The following is a 14,697-nucleotide window of genomic DNA, read 5'->3' as shown; positions in this document are numbered from 1 at the left end:
CGCCTGGCGGTGTGGCCCAAATACGTCGGTGGAATACAAAAGAGCCCCCCTAACCCCCCATACGCTTTTACTATCACCACGGGAGACCACTCCATGTTTTCAATGAAGCCCATCAACGCTTCACAAACATAAAAACAGACACTTCTGTAAATCTTTTAGCCTTCACATTCATTTTAACCATCGGTCATGGAAAGAGTGGCTTTGATGAATAATTAGCTGCAAAATATTTGAAGTTTTCAATGATTAAAATTGGGAGGAATGGTTTTGGAGAGAACTGAAGATGTCCCAGTTGATAAGCACAAACTCCATCATGGTCATACAGAATAAACACACTTTCATTGTTGGAAAACAATGCTGGGAAATGGTGGGAACTTTAGCCTCAGTGAAGACAGCATTAGTCAGGAAAACAATTTCATTTAGCTGACGTTTTTAAACTCTCCTGGCAGCTCTCCCGCTCTATTTTTGAGGTCCTACGCGTTAAAAGGGTGCAGCGTTCAGACAAAGGAGCCCCCACACTTTCCTCCCATCTGTCCAATGAAATGCAGCGTGCGTAGACAAAGACAGAAAACGCGCTAATGATTATGAGAAAGCAAGCGCACGTTTTCATCACTTTTCAAATAGACTGCCACTATTACAAAAACGTGGCGTACAAAAATCCAACTTACCGTATTTTTACGACTATAAGGCGCACCGCATTATAAGGCGCACCCTCAATGAATGACATTTTTTCTATATATAAGACGCACTGTATTATAAGGCGCACTGTATTATAAGGCACACTGTATTATAAGGCGCACTGTATTAAAAGGCGCACTGTCTATTTTGGAGCCAATTTAATACTTTTAAGTGTGCCTTATTGTCGTGAAAATACGGTAATTGCTATTGACTTCCAGGTATGAAGTACTCACTCACTACACAGTCACCTCTAGAGCCAGCCATTGTTGATGTTTTGGATTTTTTTGTATAAAATCTTGCAGTGGGGGAGGAGCTATATGATAGAAGATTTTGTAAGCTAAGATGGCATCAGCATATTTAACAGTATTGTTTCAGTTCAGGCGTTTGTGTTTTTTTTAATATCCGACAGTGGTGATTTTTTGTTTTTGTTTTTCTGTTTTTTCCATATATATGGCGCACTGGATTATAAGGCGCACTGTCTATTTTGGAGGAAATTTAAGACTTTAAGTTTAAGACTTTTAAGTGCGCCTTATAGTCATGAAAATACGGTAATTTGATCCGTGAGCTTTAACTTGGCTAATTTAATTGTACACATTGCTATTGAATCAAGTACATTTTTTTGTTAGGGATATAGATCTCAGAAGAGTGGAAGAATTTAAAGAAAAATGATCTTCATTTAAAAAAAAGAGAACTCCCTGAACAAAATATATTGAAAAGTTGTGTTAGAATTCTATTGTGTTAGAATGTCAAGAGGGAAAAACGTTCAAAGCTAAATTTCTTGCTCATTTCACCACCTCCCATTTCCTTTCCTTTGTGTTAAACTGCTATTCTGTCACGAATAACGTCCGTTCGTAAGAAAAATTATGATTTTAAAAAGACGGAGACCCATATACACCCATCAAAAGAGCCACATTAGGCTCCAGAGCCATAGGTTTCCTACCCCTAGATTAAACCATCAATGAAAGAAGTGTGAAGCGGATGTTCTCAACACACTTACTCGAGTACTCATTAATTTTAATAGCGCAAAAACTGAATACAGTAGCGGCCAATTTAAAACACACGCAGCTTGTGCTCAACTGGCAGAAATGAGGAAAAGAAAGCGCTTTGATATGCTAAACCGACAACGCTATCCAAGAAGGATTCTTTTAAGGAATGTGAAATTCTAGGTTCATCAGCAGTGGCCTATTTCAATGAGAAACATGTAAAAAAGTACCGTATTTTCACGACTATAAGGCGCACTTAAAAGTCTTAAATTTTCTCCAAAATAGACAGTGCGCCTTATAATCCAGTGCGCCTTATATATGGAAAAAAACAGAAAACCAAAAACTAAAAACCACCACTGTCAGGTATTAAAAAAAACACAAACGCCTGAACTGAAACTATACTGTTAAATATGCAGATGCCATCTTAGTGTACAAAATCTTGCATCATATAGCTCCTCCCCCACTGCAAGATTTTATACAAAAAAATCCAAAACATCAACAATGGCTGGCTCTAGAGGTGATTGTGTAGTGAGTGCTTCATACCTGGAAGTCAATAGCAATTACCATATTTTCATGACTATAAGGCACACTTAAGTCTTAAATTTTCTCCAAAATAGACAGTGCGCCTTATAGTTCAGTGCGCCTTATAATACAGTGCGCCTTATAATACAGTGTGTGCGCCTTATAATACAGTGCGCCTTATAATACAGTGCGTGCGCCTTATAATACAGTGCGCCTTATAAAACAGTGCGCCTTATAATACAGTGCGCCTTATAGTACAGTGCGCATTATATATGGAAAAAATGTCATTGATTGAGGGTGCGCCTTATAATGCGGTGCGCCTTATATTGCGGTGCGCCTTATAGTCGTGAAAATACGGTAAGAATTTCTTTCTCTTCCTTGTCATTTTCCCAGCCGAGCCATCAAGACGAATCAGGACCTCCTCCCGACGACTCCATGGAGCAACATTTGGTACGACGACTTCTGGGGGACGCTCCTCACCCACAGCGGCAGCCACAAGTCGTTCCGACCGCTTTGCACGCTCACCTTTCGCCTCAATTACGCCCTCCACGGGTTGCGGCCCGCCGGCTACCACCTGTTCAACGTGGCGCTACACGGACTGGCCACGGCCACCTTCGCCGCCTTGGCTAGACGGCTCCTGGGCGGGGCGCCGTGGGGTCTGTTGGCCGGCCTCCTCTTCGCCTCGCACCCGGTGCACACGGAAGCTGTGGCCGGGGTGGTCGGAAGGGCAGACGTGGGCGCGGCCATCTTTTTCCTACTGTCGTTGCACTGCTACGCCAGACACTGCGGCCTACGGGCGTCTAGACGCCGCTCGCCGTTGGGCCTCTGGGGGTGGATGGCCGGCAGCCTGTGGTGCGCAGCGGCCAGCATGCTTTGGAAGGAGCAAGGGGTGACGGCGCTGGCCGTGTCGGCCATCTACGACGTCTTCGTCTTCCATCGGCTCACTTTCCGACAGGCGTTACTTCTACCGCTTGAAAAGGTAAATCTGACTCAAATTGATAAGATGTCTCTTCATTTCATCTCATTTTATGAACTGCTTTATGCTCACTAGGCTCGCGGGGGGTGCTGGAGCCTATCCCAGTTGATTTCATGGGGTCTAGTCAGTCCATTTAGCTTCCTGCTGTTTTCAACCTCCACATTCTTCTTCTTCTTCTTCTTCTTCTTCTTCTTCTTCTACTCCTTCTTCTTCATCATCAACATCATCATCATCTTTTTCTTCTTCATCTTCATCTTCATCTTCATCTTCATCTTCTTCTTCTTCTTCTTCTTCTTCTTCTTCTCCCTCGTCTAATTATCAACTACTTGCTAAAAGCACACATCGTACTATGCTGCTCACTTGTGGATTCATCGCCATAAAAATTATCATCTCACCTCATTTTCTCAACCACTTTATCCTCATTAGGGTCGCAAGGTATACTGGAGCCTATCCCAGCTGACTAGTGACAACTGAAAGATTTCTGTGATAAAATATGTCTACTAACCATATTGCCCTAAAGTCCTCATTTAAACTCATCAGAACCCAATTTACATTAGCACTGCAGCAATCATATTTATATATAGTTATGATAACAGCTGTTAGTCTAGGGAATTTTCTCCCATTCCATTCGCCATTACAACTCTTCTCATTGGTAACTCCAACATGTCACCGGCTACCAGACGGGAGGGGTTCCTGGTGCCAACCGCACCCCCCACCGCCACAACTACTACATCTGGCTCATTTATCACGATGTCGGTGCCCCGGCCGTGGTTATCTCGGCAGGGAGCTTGTTACTCGACGGGCTAGGCCACCAGGGCAATTGTTTCCTCGATAATGAGCCAGACATCTCAAAACGAGACGCTCGGGAACAAAAGAGATGAAGGATGCGGGAGAGGTGGAAACTATGCTCTCATTTCCCTGGCTTTATCTGTTTCAGTCTTGGGAATGGAGCTTTTTTTTTTGTCCAACGCCAGTCTTTAGTCACGAGGCTGAAACGGCAGCGTGTCTTCGATTCGAAAGATATGCGAGAAAATGCAAATTGGCAGACAGATTGGCTGCGGCTGCCGTTCCATCCCTCATTCCATTTCCTCCCTAATCAGACTGAGACGAGATCTGGAATGGAAAAAAGGTAGGACGGATAGGGTGCGAAGAGGGGGAGATGGAGACAAAGGAGGGTGTGGTATTTGCGCCACAGTCCAATGAAAAGAGTATAAAACAGTATCCTGCGTATTAAATACGCTCCCCTACTTACGAACATTCAACTTACGAAGAAACGGTACATACGAACATGTCTACAAATTGCGTTTATGTCGAAAAATGTTCGTAATTTCGATTTTATATTTAGTAGTGCTTCTTTCTGCCGCGAATACCCACGCCTGGCGCTGTGAGAACTCATCTCACCTAGCGTCCACCTTCCTCTGCCCAGTCCGTTGCAGTGAGTAAGTGTGTGAACGTATTTCCAGTGCGCAAAGAATCTTTTTCATTTCTATCATTAAATATCTGGTCCATGATTCATTATGGTTGGTGAAAACGAAAGGCTGAAAAGTGAGGGAGGTGCAAGGAAGAGGCAAGCCATCTAGTTTGAAACCAAAGTGGCAATAATAAATAAGCTTGATACGAATGAGAAAGTGGTGAGCGTTGCACGGGAATACAACTTGGATTGTTCCACCGTCAGTACCATTTATAAACAGAAAGAAGGACCCAAATATTGAACGTTGCACAAAGGTTGCAAATCAATTGAATGATGCCATACAGTGCTACCGCATCATTTATGATGAAAAGAAGAAGAAAACTGTGCAATCGTCATTAGATAGCTTCTTTCGGTCAGTTTCTAGTCAATCTCTCTAATGTATGTATACAGTACTGTATGTATTCTCTCCATTTTATTAAATTGTTTTTTTCAGTAAGAAAACAATACTGTTACTTATATAGGCCTTAAACATACAAATGCACTAATATAAACCTTCAATATACGTATATAGGCCTTAAACATAAATTATAATATAAAATTTAGCACTGAATCAACTTCAACTTATGAACACTTTCAACTTATGAACAAGCGCTTGGAACCTAACTCGTTTGTAAGTGGGGGAGCGTCTGTATTTCGGCTTTACAACCAAGAAAATACTACTCTGGTGATCATAACTCCTAAATGCTGTGCTTGTTAACGTGGGTCTTTGTATGAATGTCTTGGAAGAAAATACCCAGACTCATTTTGAGTTCAAAGTAGCCCATCAAGGGCCAATCTGTTCTTCATTTTGACAAAACTTCAAAAACCACTCCCAGTCTGTTGGAATTGGATTGGACATCTACTCATTTATATTAAAAAAGAAAGAAATGAAGTATTCAGTTCAAACATTTTAGCTAACAATGCCAAAAAAAGATATAAATTATTAAATCCGCCGAGAAGGACATTAGAATGAGATTACGGTCTTCTTGTGTGATCAAAAGGAAATCATTTGGCTTTAGAAAAAACAAACAAATCTGAAGCAAGATCAAATTTATCCTAGTCTGACGTAAGGGATAATAATAATATTCCCATCATTGCTAAAGGGAAAAACATCATCAAAGCTTGTGTTTATTTTGGTAGCAGCGCTTGTGGTTTGATAGAACACTACACCATCGTTAATTAAATGTCAATCAAAAAAGTCATTCAACCAAAGAAATACCCACAAACACCCTGAAAGAGTTGGAGGCCAAAAATTACTTTTATAATCCTTTTTGGTTGGATTTGCAGTATTTGCGTGTTATTTAACACTTTGGCAAGCAGGCGCATGACGCGGGTGGCTTATCTTATTAATTATCTTATTATATATATATATATATATATATATATATATATATATATATATATATATATATATATATATATATATATATATATATATATATATATATATATATATATGTATGTATGTATGTATATATATATATATATATATATATATATATATATATATATATATATATATATATATATATATATATATATATATATATATATATATATATATATATATATATATATATATATATATATATATATATATATATATATATATATATATATATATATATATATGCAGATGCCATCTTAGTTTACAAAATCTTCCATCATATAGCTCCTCTCCCACTGCAAGATTTTATACAAAAAAATCCAAGACATCAACAATGGCTGGCTCTAGAGGTGACTGTGTAGTGAGTGCTTCATACCTGAAAGTCAATAGCAATTACCGTATTTTCACCACTATAAGGCGCACTTAAAAGTCTTACATTTTCTCCAAAATAGACAGTGCGCCTTATAATACAGTGCGCCTTATAATACAGTGCGCCTTATAATACAGTGCACCTTATAATACAGTGCGCTATATAATACAGTACGCCTTATAATACAGTGCGCCTTATATATGGAAAAATGTCATTCATTGACGGTACTCCAAAAGTTCAGTCAACAGGCTCTTTTAAAATCAACCCAAATATCTCATAGGGGGCCCGTAATGAGTCTCCTGCCCCCGTTGACCTCCGTATTTTTTCCACTTTTCTACTGGAGTAATCAACATCTGAACTGGAGCCAGTAGCTCCTGTGAAGGAGGCCATGTTAAACCTCTTAAAATAATCCCAATGAGCCCTTTTGTTATGGACAACAAGTTCTCTCCATCATGCTCCCATTTAAAGTCCAAGCACCAGGAGATACTTGGGTCATTTGTGAATGTCCAGTTGGGAAATGGTGGGTAAAAACACAGTGCACCGTCAATGGGAAAGCGGGTTCAAATGCAGTTCATTGCCGAAAACGAGAAGGCAGATAACAAATGGGCTCACAAAAGAGGCGTTTCAGCGGTCATCACTCACATGACGTCAAATCCAGTCTACTAGGGGGAACTCTGCTTGACCTTCACCTCAAAGACATTTAACATATCCAACGGACATTAAAAGCCAGAGAAAAATTCAAAAAGAGATCAATTAAAAGGTGTTGCGTGACCGTCGACCTCATGGCTCAAGGATTAAAGCTCTTACCAGATGTAAACAGTATCGGCATACCAACACAATGAGCTGATTAACAGTCACACTAAGCAAAACTCAAGAGCCAATCGGGAAAGTCCGCTTAAGTCAAGACTGTATGGAGACATCTATTCCATTTTTTGTTATTAAAGACTACCGTATTTTCACGAATATAAGGTGCACCGCATTATAAGGCGCACCCTCAATGAATGACATTTTTTCCATATATAAGGCGCACTGTATTATAAGGCGCACTGTCTATTTTGGAGAAAATGTAAGACTTTTAAGTGCGCCTTATAGTCGTGAAAATACGGTAATTACTATTGACTTCCAGGTATGAATCACTCACTACACAGCCACCTCTGGAGCCGGCCATTGTTGATGTTTTGGATTTTTTTGTATAAAATCTTGCAGTGGGGGAGGAGCTATATGATGAAAGATTTTGTAAACTAAGATGGCATCTGCATATTTAACAGTATTGTTTCAGTTCAGGCGTTTGTGTTTTTTTAATAACCGACAGTGGTGGTTTTTCGTTTTTGGTTTTCAGTTTTTTCCATATATAAGGTGCACTGGATTATAAGGCGCACTGTCTATTTTGGAGAAAATTTCAGACTTTTAAGTGCGCCTTATAGTCATGAAAATACGGTAATCCTCCAGAGTTTATCACTCCAGTTTTCTAACTCTGCTTTGCTCCATTTCAGAAAAAGAACCTGAAGCTATTGTCAAGTCTTGTCGCTCTGGCTACCTGGGGAGCCATTTTACTGTCCGGGCGCATCTATTGGATGGGTAACAAACCTCCCAACTTCTCCAACTCTGATAACCCGGCGGCCGACTCCCCACATCTCCTCACCCGGACATTGACATTTCTCCACTTGCCCGCCGCCAACGCCTGGCTGCTCCTCTGTCCCGAAAAGTTGAGTTTTGACTGGTCTATGGATGCGGTGCCCTTGGTAAGATCCTTGGCCGATTGGCGGAACATTCAGACAGTCACCTTTTACGGAGGACTCGTCCTCCTGGCTCGGTTTGGGTTTCACGGTTCCTCCGGAGGGGGAAAGGTAGCAGAGGAGGAAGCCACAAACGGCAAATCCATCCCCAATGGGAATGGTTATCACGCCCCGGACAGGCACCACGACGCAGACTCATTGGCGGCGGCAAAGATAGCCACGAACGGGTCCTACGGCTTCCGCCATGACAACCCAGGGACGTCGCTACCGCCCACCGAGAACCTAGTGATCTTCTCCTTGGCTTTGCTGTCTTTACCGTTCATCCCAGCTTCCAACCTCTTCTTTTATGTGGGTTTCGTCATTGCCGAGAGGGTGCTCTACATCCCCAGTGCGGGGTTCTGCCTACTCGTGGCCACGGGAGCGAGAAGCTTGTACGTGAGACTAAGAAGAAAGCGCTGTAAGGTCCTGCTCCTGACTTTGTGTTTGGGTCTGGTGCTGCTAAACGCTCTAAGAACATTTCAACGAAACCGGGACTGGAGTAACGAGGAGAACCTGTACAAGTCGGGAATTAGTGCCAATCCCGCAAAAGGTAAGTGCGGCAAGCAATGTTCTCTCTAATTTTTTGTTGGTCTGGGCAGAAAGACAACATCCCTGAGCGTACTGAGTACCAGTCTGAGCGACATCATCATTGCTGGTTATGGGCACACCAGTATCACACCTGCCTTAAGCAGTTGCATGTCAATGTTCCCTCTAATTTTTCATGTAAAACATGCTGTAAAACACGAAAATAATAAGAGTGGACAGAGCTACTGCCACTGGCTGCCGCGTAAACGGCACTATCATGGCGGAAAGGTAAAAAAAATACAGTGTCCCCTCGCTACTTTGCGGTTCAGCTACCGCGGACTCAGAGCTTCGCGGATTTTTTTAAGAATTAAAAAAATATATATATGCAAATATTACATTGAGACAACATATTTTTTGTTGTGTTTTTTTTTGTTATAACATGAATTGCACTCTATCTACCTGTATTCTATATGGTGTACTGTATACTGGGGGGTAAAAAAATAATTAAAATAAGAAATTCAAATTAAGCATTTTTGAAGGGGAATCCCTACTTCGCGGAATATCACTTTTCACGGGTGGTCCCGGTCCCCATTAACCGCGATGACCGAGAGGACACTGTAATAGAAAAGTTTGGATTTTATTTACTGCACGCCATATGATTGCTACTGCGCAGAGAAGACGAGAATAGTGCGCAATTGCGCACGCGCGCAGCTTAGAGGGGAACATTGGCGGATTTCCGGTTTGGAAAATGTGAATTTGTATTTCTCCCGCAGCCTGGGGTAACCTGGGAAATGTGCTGAAGAGCCAGGGTAAGATTGCGGAGGCGGAAAGAGCATACAGGAACGCTCTGCACAGCAGGAGCAACATGGCAGACATGTTGTATAACTTGTGAGTTTTAAAACACAATATATTACAGAAGAAAACTTGGGTTCAAATTATTTGACACAAATTGAGCGTCAAAAAAGTCGTCATAGATGTGTGCATTTTCCTCTGGATGTCCACCAGGGGTTTGCTACTGCAAGAAAACGACAGATTTTCAGAGGCGCTTCATTACTACAAACTGGCTATCAGAAGTCGACCAACGCTGGCATGTAAGGAAACGTTGTTTACTTCATAGGTTGTTCTCACACTCTAAAGAACCAAAACATGATCTTTTGTCAATTCTTCCATGCAGCTGCCTACCTGAACACAGGAATTATTCTGATGAACCAGGGAATCTTAGAAGAGGCCAAACAGACTTTTGTGACATGTTCTAACATTCCCGATGAGAATCTGAAGGATCCCCATACCCACAAGAGCTCCGTGGCCAGCTGCCTGTACAACCTGGGAAAATTGCTGCACGAGCAGGGCCAACAGGAGGTTAGAAATAACGACTCTTAGCCTATTTCCAGGCCGATTTTATGCCATTTACCATTTTTTTTGTGTGTCATCCCACAGGAGGCCCTTACCGTTTACAAGCAGGCAGTGCAAAGGATGCCCAGACAGTTTGCACCACACAGCCTTTTTAACATGATGGGTATGCCAATTTTTCAATAAAAGTGGGCAATCGCCCGATGCATTGTTTTGGGGGGGAATTACTATGAAAGGATAGAAAATTGTGATATTTAAGTGGCCATATTTTTAAAAATTGTAAAACTAAATTAGCGCACAACCCTTGTATTTCATAGCACGTGCAATGATGTACAATTGTACATTCTTCATTCACTGCCAGGTCTAACAGTACACAAATATTGGACATCTCACGGTCTAAGACAGGGGTGGGCAAACTTTTCGGCCTGGGGGCCACATTGACTTTAAAAAATTGACAGATAGGGTGGGTCAGCACAAGATATGATACATATAAAAATGTGCATCCGTTAACAGAACATATGAAAGATAAACAGAAAAAAAGGACTAAAGTATTAACATACTCATCATTAAAGTAAAAAGTATAAAGTAAAAAGTATAAAGTAAAAAGTATAAAGTAAAAAGTATAAAGTAAAAAGTATAAAGTAAAAAGTATAAAGTAAAAAGTATAAAGTAAAAAGTATAAAGTAAAAAGTATAAAGTAAAAAGTAAAAAGTATAAAGTAAAAAGTATAAAGTAAAAAGTATAAAGTAAAAAGTATAAAGTAAAAAGTATAAATTAAAAAGGAAAAAGTAAAAAATAAAGTAAAAAGTATAAAGTACAAAGTAAAGTAAAAGTGTAAAGTACAAAGTAAAGTCAAAGTATAAAGTACAAAGTAAGGTAAAAGTATAAAGTACAAAGTAAAGTAAAAAGATAAAGTAAAGTAAAAGAATAAAGTAAAGTAAAAAGTACAAAGTAAAGTAAAAGAATAAAGTAAAGTAAAAAGTACAAAGTAAAGTAAAAGAATAAAGTAAAGTAAAAAGTACAAAGTAGAGTAAAAAGTAAAAAGCATAAAGTACAAAGTAAAGTAAAAAGGAATGTATTAAGAAATATTAAAATGTAATTTAAAAAAAGATAGAAGGACTGTAAAACACGAAAAACAAATAAGAGTAGACAGAGCTACTGCCACTGGCTTCCGCGTGACGGCGCCATCTAGGGAAAAAAAACATTTCCATGGGCCAGATTAAAAAGCCTAGCAGGCTGTAGTTTGCCCATGTTTGGTCTATGATGATAAATATGGTGACAGGTACTTTATAAAAAGAGCACAGTGGTGCGTGCCACTACACGCAAACAATCCGATGCGGATTTCAGTTGTCAGACGATCCACATGTGAATTCAAGCAAAGTTAAAGCATCACCAAAGCAAACAATGAAGCACCGACATTTCTACTGCAGGGAATACATCCCATCCATCGCCTTGTTATTGTTATACTAATGACATTAATGGGGAAGCTTAGTGTTTAGATGGTCCACTTGAGCTCTTGCTGAGTATAAGAGGGCTGTTTAGTCAGCTGGCGGAGGGGTTCGCACTGATGTCATGTAGATGTCATGTCATTGCAAAAACCAACATGCAAGTGTCTTCCAGCTGCACATTAGTTTCCCAGCATTATGCAGTTATGTTATGATATTCTGTGCATACTTTGCCCTTGAGTAACTTGTTAATAACAATCCCCAAAGCGGCACCAGGGCCCTTTTGCAAATAAAGGCTGTTCTGTGTTCCCAGGGGAGGCTTACATGAGGCTGAACAAACTGGAAGAGGCGGGTCACTGGTACAGGGAGTCCCTCAGAGTCAAGCCAGACCATATCCCAGCTCACCTCACTTATGGAAAACTCTTGTCCATCACAGTACGTAAACGCACACACTCGCACGTTCAATGACACGGACAGGAAATGAACGGTAGACTGAAATTAGAAGGAATGCCGTCAGAGTCTTTTTCCAAACACAATGTAGAGGTGTCTGAAGGTCACAGGTGCGCGGACGTCAACCCATCTATTTCTAGTGCACTACATTTCTGCATGTAAACACGTATCAAGTACCGGGTCACATGCATCCCAATGCCCCGGTGTTTTCTTGCACTGCTGAAAAAAAACATCCTGTCCTAAGTGATGTGACAACAGATGTGTTCACAGCTGAGTCCATTTTGACTCTGGGAGTTGCCCTTAATAAACTTTAGAGGCAGATATTTGACCTCTTTTCTTTCTTGCGTAGGGATAGGGCCAAAAACTCTTTCACTACACTAATTTACACTTAAAGTATCCGACGACTATGCCCCCAGAGACCCCTGCCATGACAGGACAATAGCCCCGCGGACTGATTCATAATACAATTACAAAACATCCTAATTAGATAACTTTATCTACTATACCTGGGGTCGGGTACCTTTTTGACAGAGAGAGCCATCAACAATTCATATTTTCAATTGTTATTCGTTGAGAGCCTTACTCAGAATTTACTAGAAGTAAAAAAAAATACATGAAAACGCGTGCATTTTCTAGTCATTTCACTACCTTTAAAATACTGTATTTTCACGACTATAAGGCACACTTAAAAGTTTTACATTTTCTCCAAAATAGACAGTGCGCCTTATAATCCAGTGCGCCTTATATATGGAAAGAACAGAAAACCAAAAAGGAATAACACAAACGCCTGAACTGAAACAATACTGTTAAGTATGCAGATGCCATCTTAGTTTACAAAATATTGCATCATATAGCTCCTCCCCCACTGCAAGATTCTATACAAAAAAATCCAAAACATCAACAATGGCTGGCTCTAGAGGTGACTGTGTAGTGAGTGCTTCATACTTGGAAGTCAATAGCAATTACCCCTATTTTCACCACTATAAGGCGCACTTAAAAGTCTTACATTTTCTCCAAAATAGATAGTGCGCCTTATCATACAGTGCGCCTTATAACACAGTGCGCCTTATAACACAGTGCGCCTTATAATACAGTGCGCCTTATATATGGAAAAAATGTCATTCATTGAGGGTGCGCCTTATAATGCGGTGCGCCTTATAGTCGTGAAAATACGGTAGAAAAAGTCCCAGAATAATATTGACAAAATTGTTACCCTGATGCTAATCAATGGGATGCATGCAGAAAGGTTTTATTAAAAACTGGAAGATTAAAGCTACTCTTGACAGAGTGTCCCGATTTTATCACAGTTTAGCGGAGAGCCATATACACCCATCAAAAGAGCCACATATGGCTCCCGAGCCATAGGTTCCCTACCCCTTGTACTACACTTTTCGTTATTGCCCCAAAGAAGCGTGACCCGGGAACTAAAAGGTCACCCAAAAGAGTTTTAAATACATGTCATGAACTTTGGTGAAAAGAGACTTGGTTGTGAACCTCTGGGTTTTTCTGCAGGGTCAAAAGATGGAAGCAGAAAAGTACTACTTGAGAGCCATTGAGCTTGACCCCATGAAAGGAAATGGCTACATGCACTACGGTAAGAGCAGAAATGGCCAGATAACTTAAAAATGTAGTGCTTTTATAGGCTAGTCTTTGCATTCTGTCTGGGGGTCTTTGACCGATTACACGGGGGATTTTTAGATGCCTTCATGTGCAATTCAAGTATTTCAGAGTGAGACGGTAGATCCGGCTGAAGCTCAGAACGAGGGTGGACTTCATGCTGCAAACTGTGTAACCCGAGAACGCTTGTAATTATGGGGGCTCCACAAATAATAGCAGGATGTAGAAATGGAGGGTGAACAACTGTTTGTTCATGGGGGTTTGGGGGAAGGAAGTATTTCATTTTTGGGTCACTTGCACACTGAACGGGTTGCAACCAATGTTCTCTCTAATTTTTCGTTGGTCTGGCATGAAAGACAACCTCCCTGAGTACCAGTTTGAGTGACATCATCATTGCTCGCTATGGGCACACCAGTATCACACCTGCCATAAGCAGGTGCATGTCAATGTTCCCTCTAATTCAGTGGTGTCAAACATACGGCCCGCGGGCCAGATCCGGCCCGTCTGGTGGTTTGGTACGGCCCGGGGAAGAAAGCTGCATTGTATCAAAAAAATTATTTTCTTTAAAATGTGTAGTTCTTGCATTATCCGCTAGGATGTGCAGTGTTTTAGTACGTGCAGACAACATTGCACATACTTTATTTATGTTCTTATGTTATTCTCTTGTTCATAATGTATTGTTCATTATGTAAAAGGAAAATTATGTTAATAAAAATTTTGATAATTTACTCATTTTTTTGCACTAATTATTAGTATTAGTGACGAATACAAAGGAAAAAAAGTGGGCTTATTGTTAGTTCTATGTAATTTTGCAATGAGTTTACTGGTCCGGCCCGCTTGATCTCAAATTAAGCTGTATTCGGCTCGCAGACCAAAAGGAGTTTGACACCCCTGCGTCTAATTTTTCATGTAAAACATGCTGCAAAAAACGAAAAACATAAGAGTGGACAAAGCTACTGCCACTGGCTGCCGCCTAAACGGCGCCATCATGGGGAAAGGGGTAAAAAAAAATTATAATAATTCAAAAATTTGGATTTTATTTACTGCGCGCCATATGATTGCTGCTGCGCAGAGAAGACGACAGTAGCTGGCAATTGCACATGCGCACAGCTTAGAGGGAACATTGGTTACAACCCATCTTCGAGGATACTTGAATGTGGCTTCATGCTGGT

General features: G+C 40.7%; 1 protein-coding gene across 1 annotated transcript in view; it reads left to right on the top strand.

Annotated features, from left to right (window-relative positions):
- Positions 1–14,697, top strand: part of LOC144181514 (protein O-mannosyl-transferase TMTC2-like) — a 29,223-nt gene that overhangs the window by 11,785 nt on the left and 2,741 nt on the right. Inside the window, exons 2-9 of the mRNA XM_077710062.1 lie at positions 2,574–3,159; positions 7,857–8,688; positions 9,437–9,551; positions 9,669–9,754; positions 9,838–10,022; positions 10,101–10,179; positions 11,772–11,893; positions 13,421–13,502. Coding sequence (XP_077566188.1) covers positions 2,574–3,159; positions 7,857–8,688; positions 9,437–9,551; positions 9,669–9,754; positions 9,838–10,022; positions 10,101–10,179; positions 11,772–11,893; positions 13,421–13,502 — 2,087 coding nt within the window. The remainder of the gene's footprint in view (positions 1–2,573; positions 3,160–7,856; positions 8,689–9,436; positions 9,552–9,668; positions 9,755–9,837; positions 10,023–10,100; positions 10,180–11,771; positions 11,894–13,420; positions 13,503–14,697) is intronic.

The sequence above is a fragment of the Stigmatopora nigra genome, chromosome 23 (genome assembly GCF_051989575.1).
Source record: "Stigmatopora nigra isolate UIUO_SnigA chromosome 23, RoL_Snig_1.1, whole genome shotgun sequence".
Taxonomy (NCBI): domain Eukaryota; kingdom Metazoa; phylum Chordata; class Actinopteri; order Syngnathiformes; family Syngnathidae; genus Stigmatopora; species Stigmatopora nigra.
Note: the sequence above shows the minus strand (reverse complement) of the source record. Positions and strands in the feature narration are given on the sequence as shown.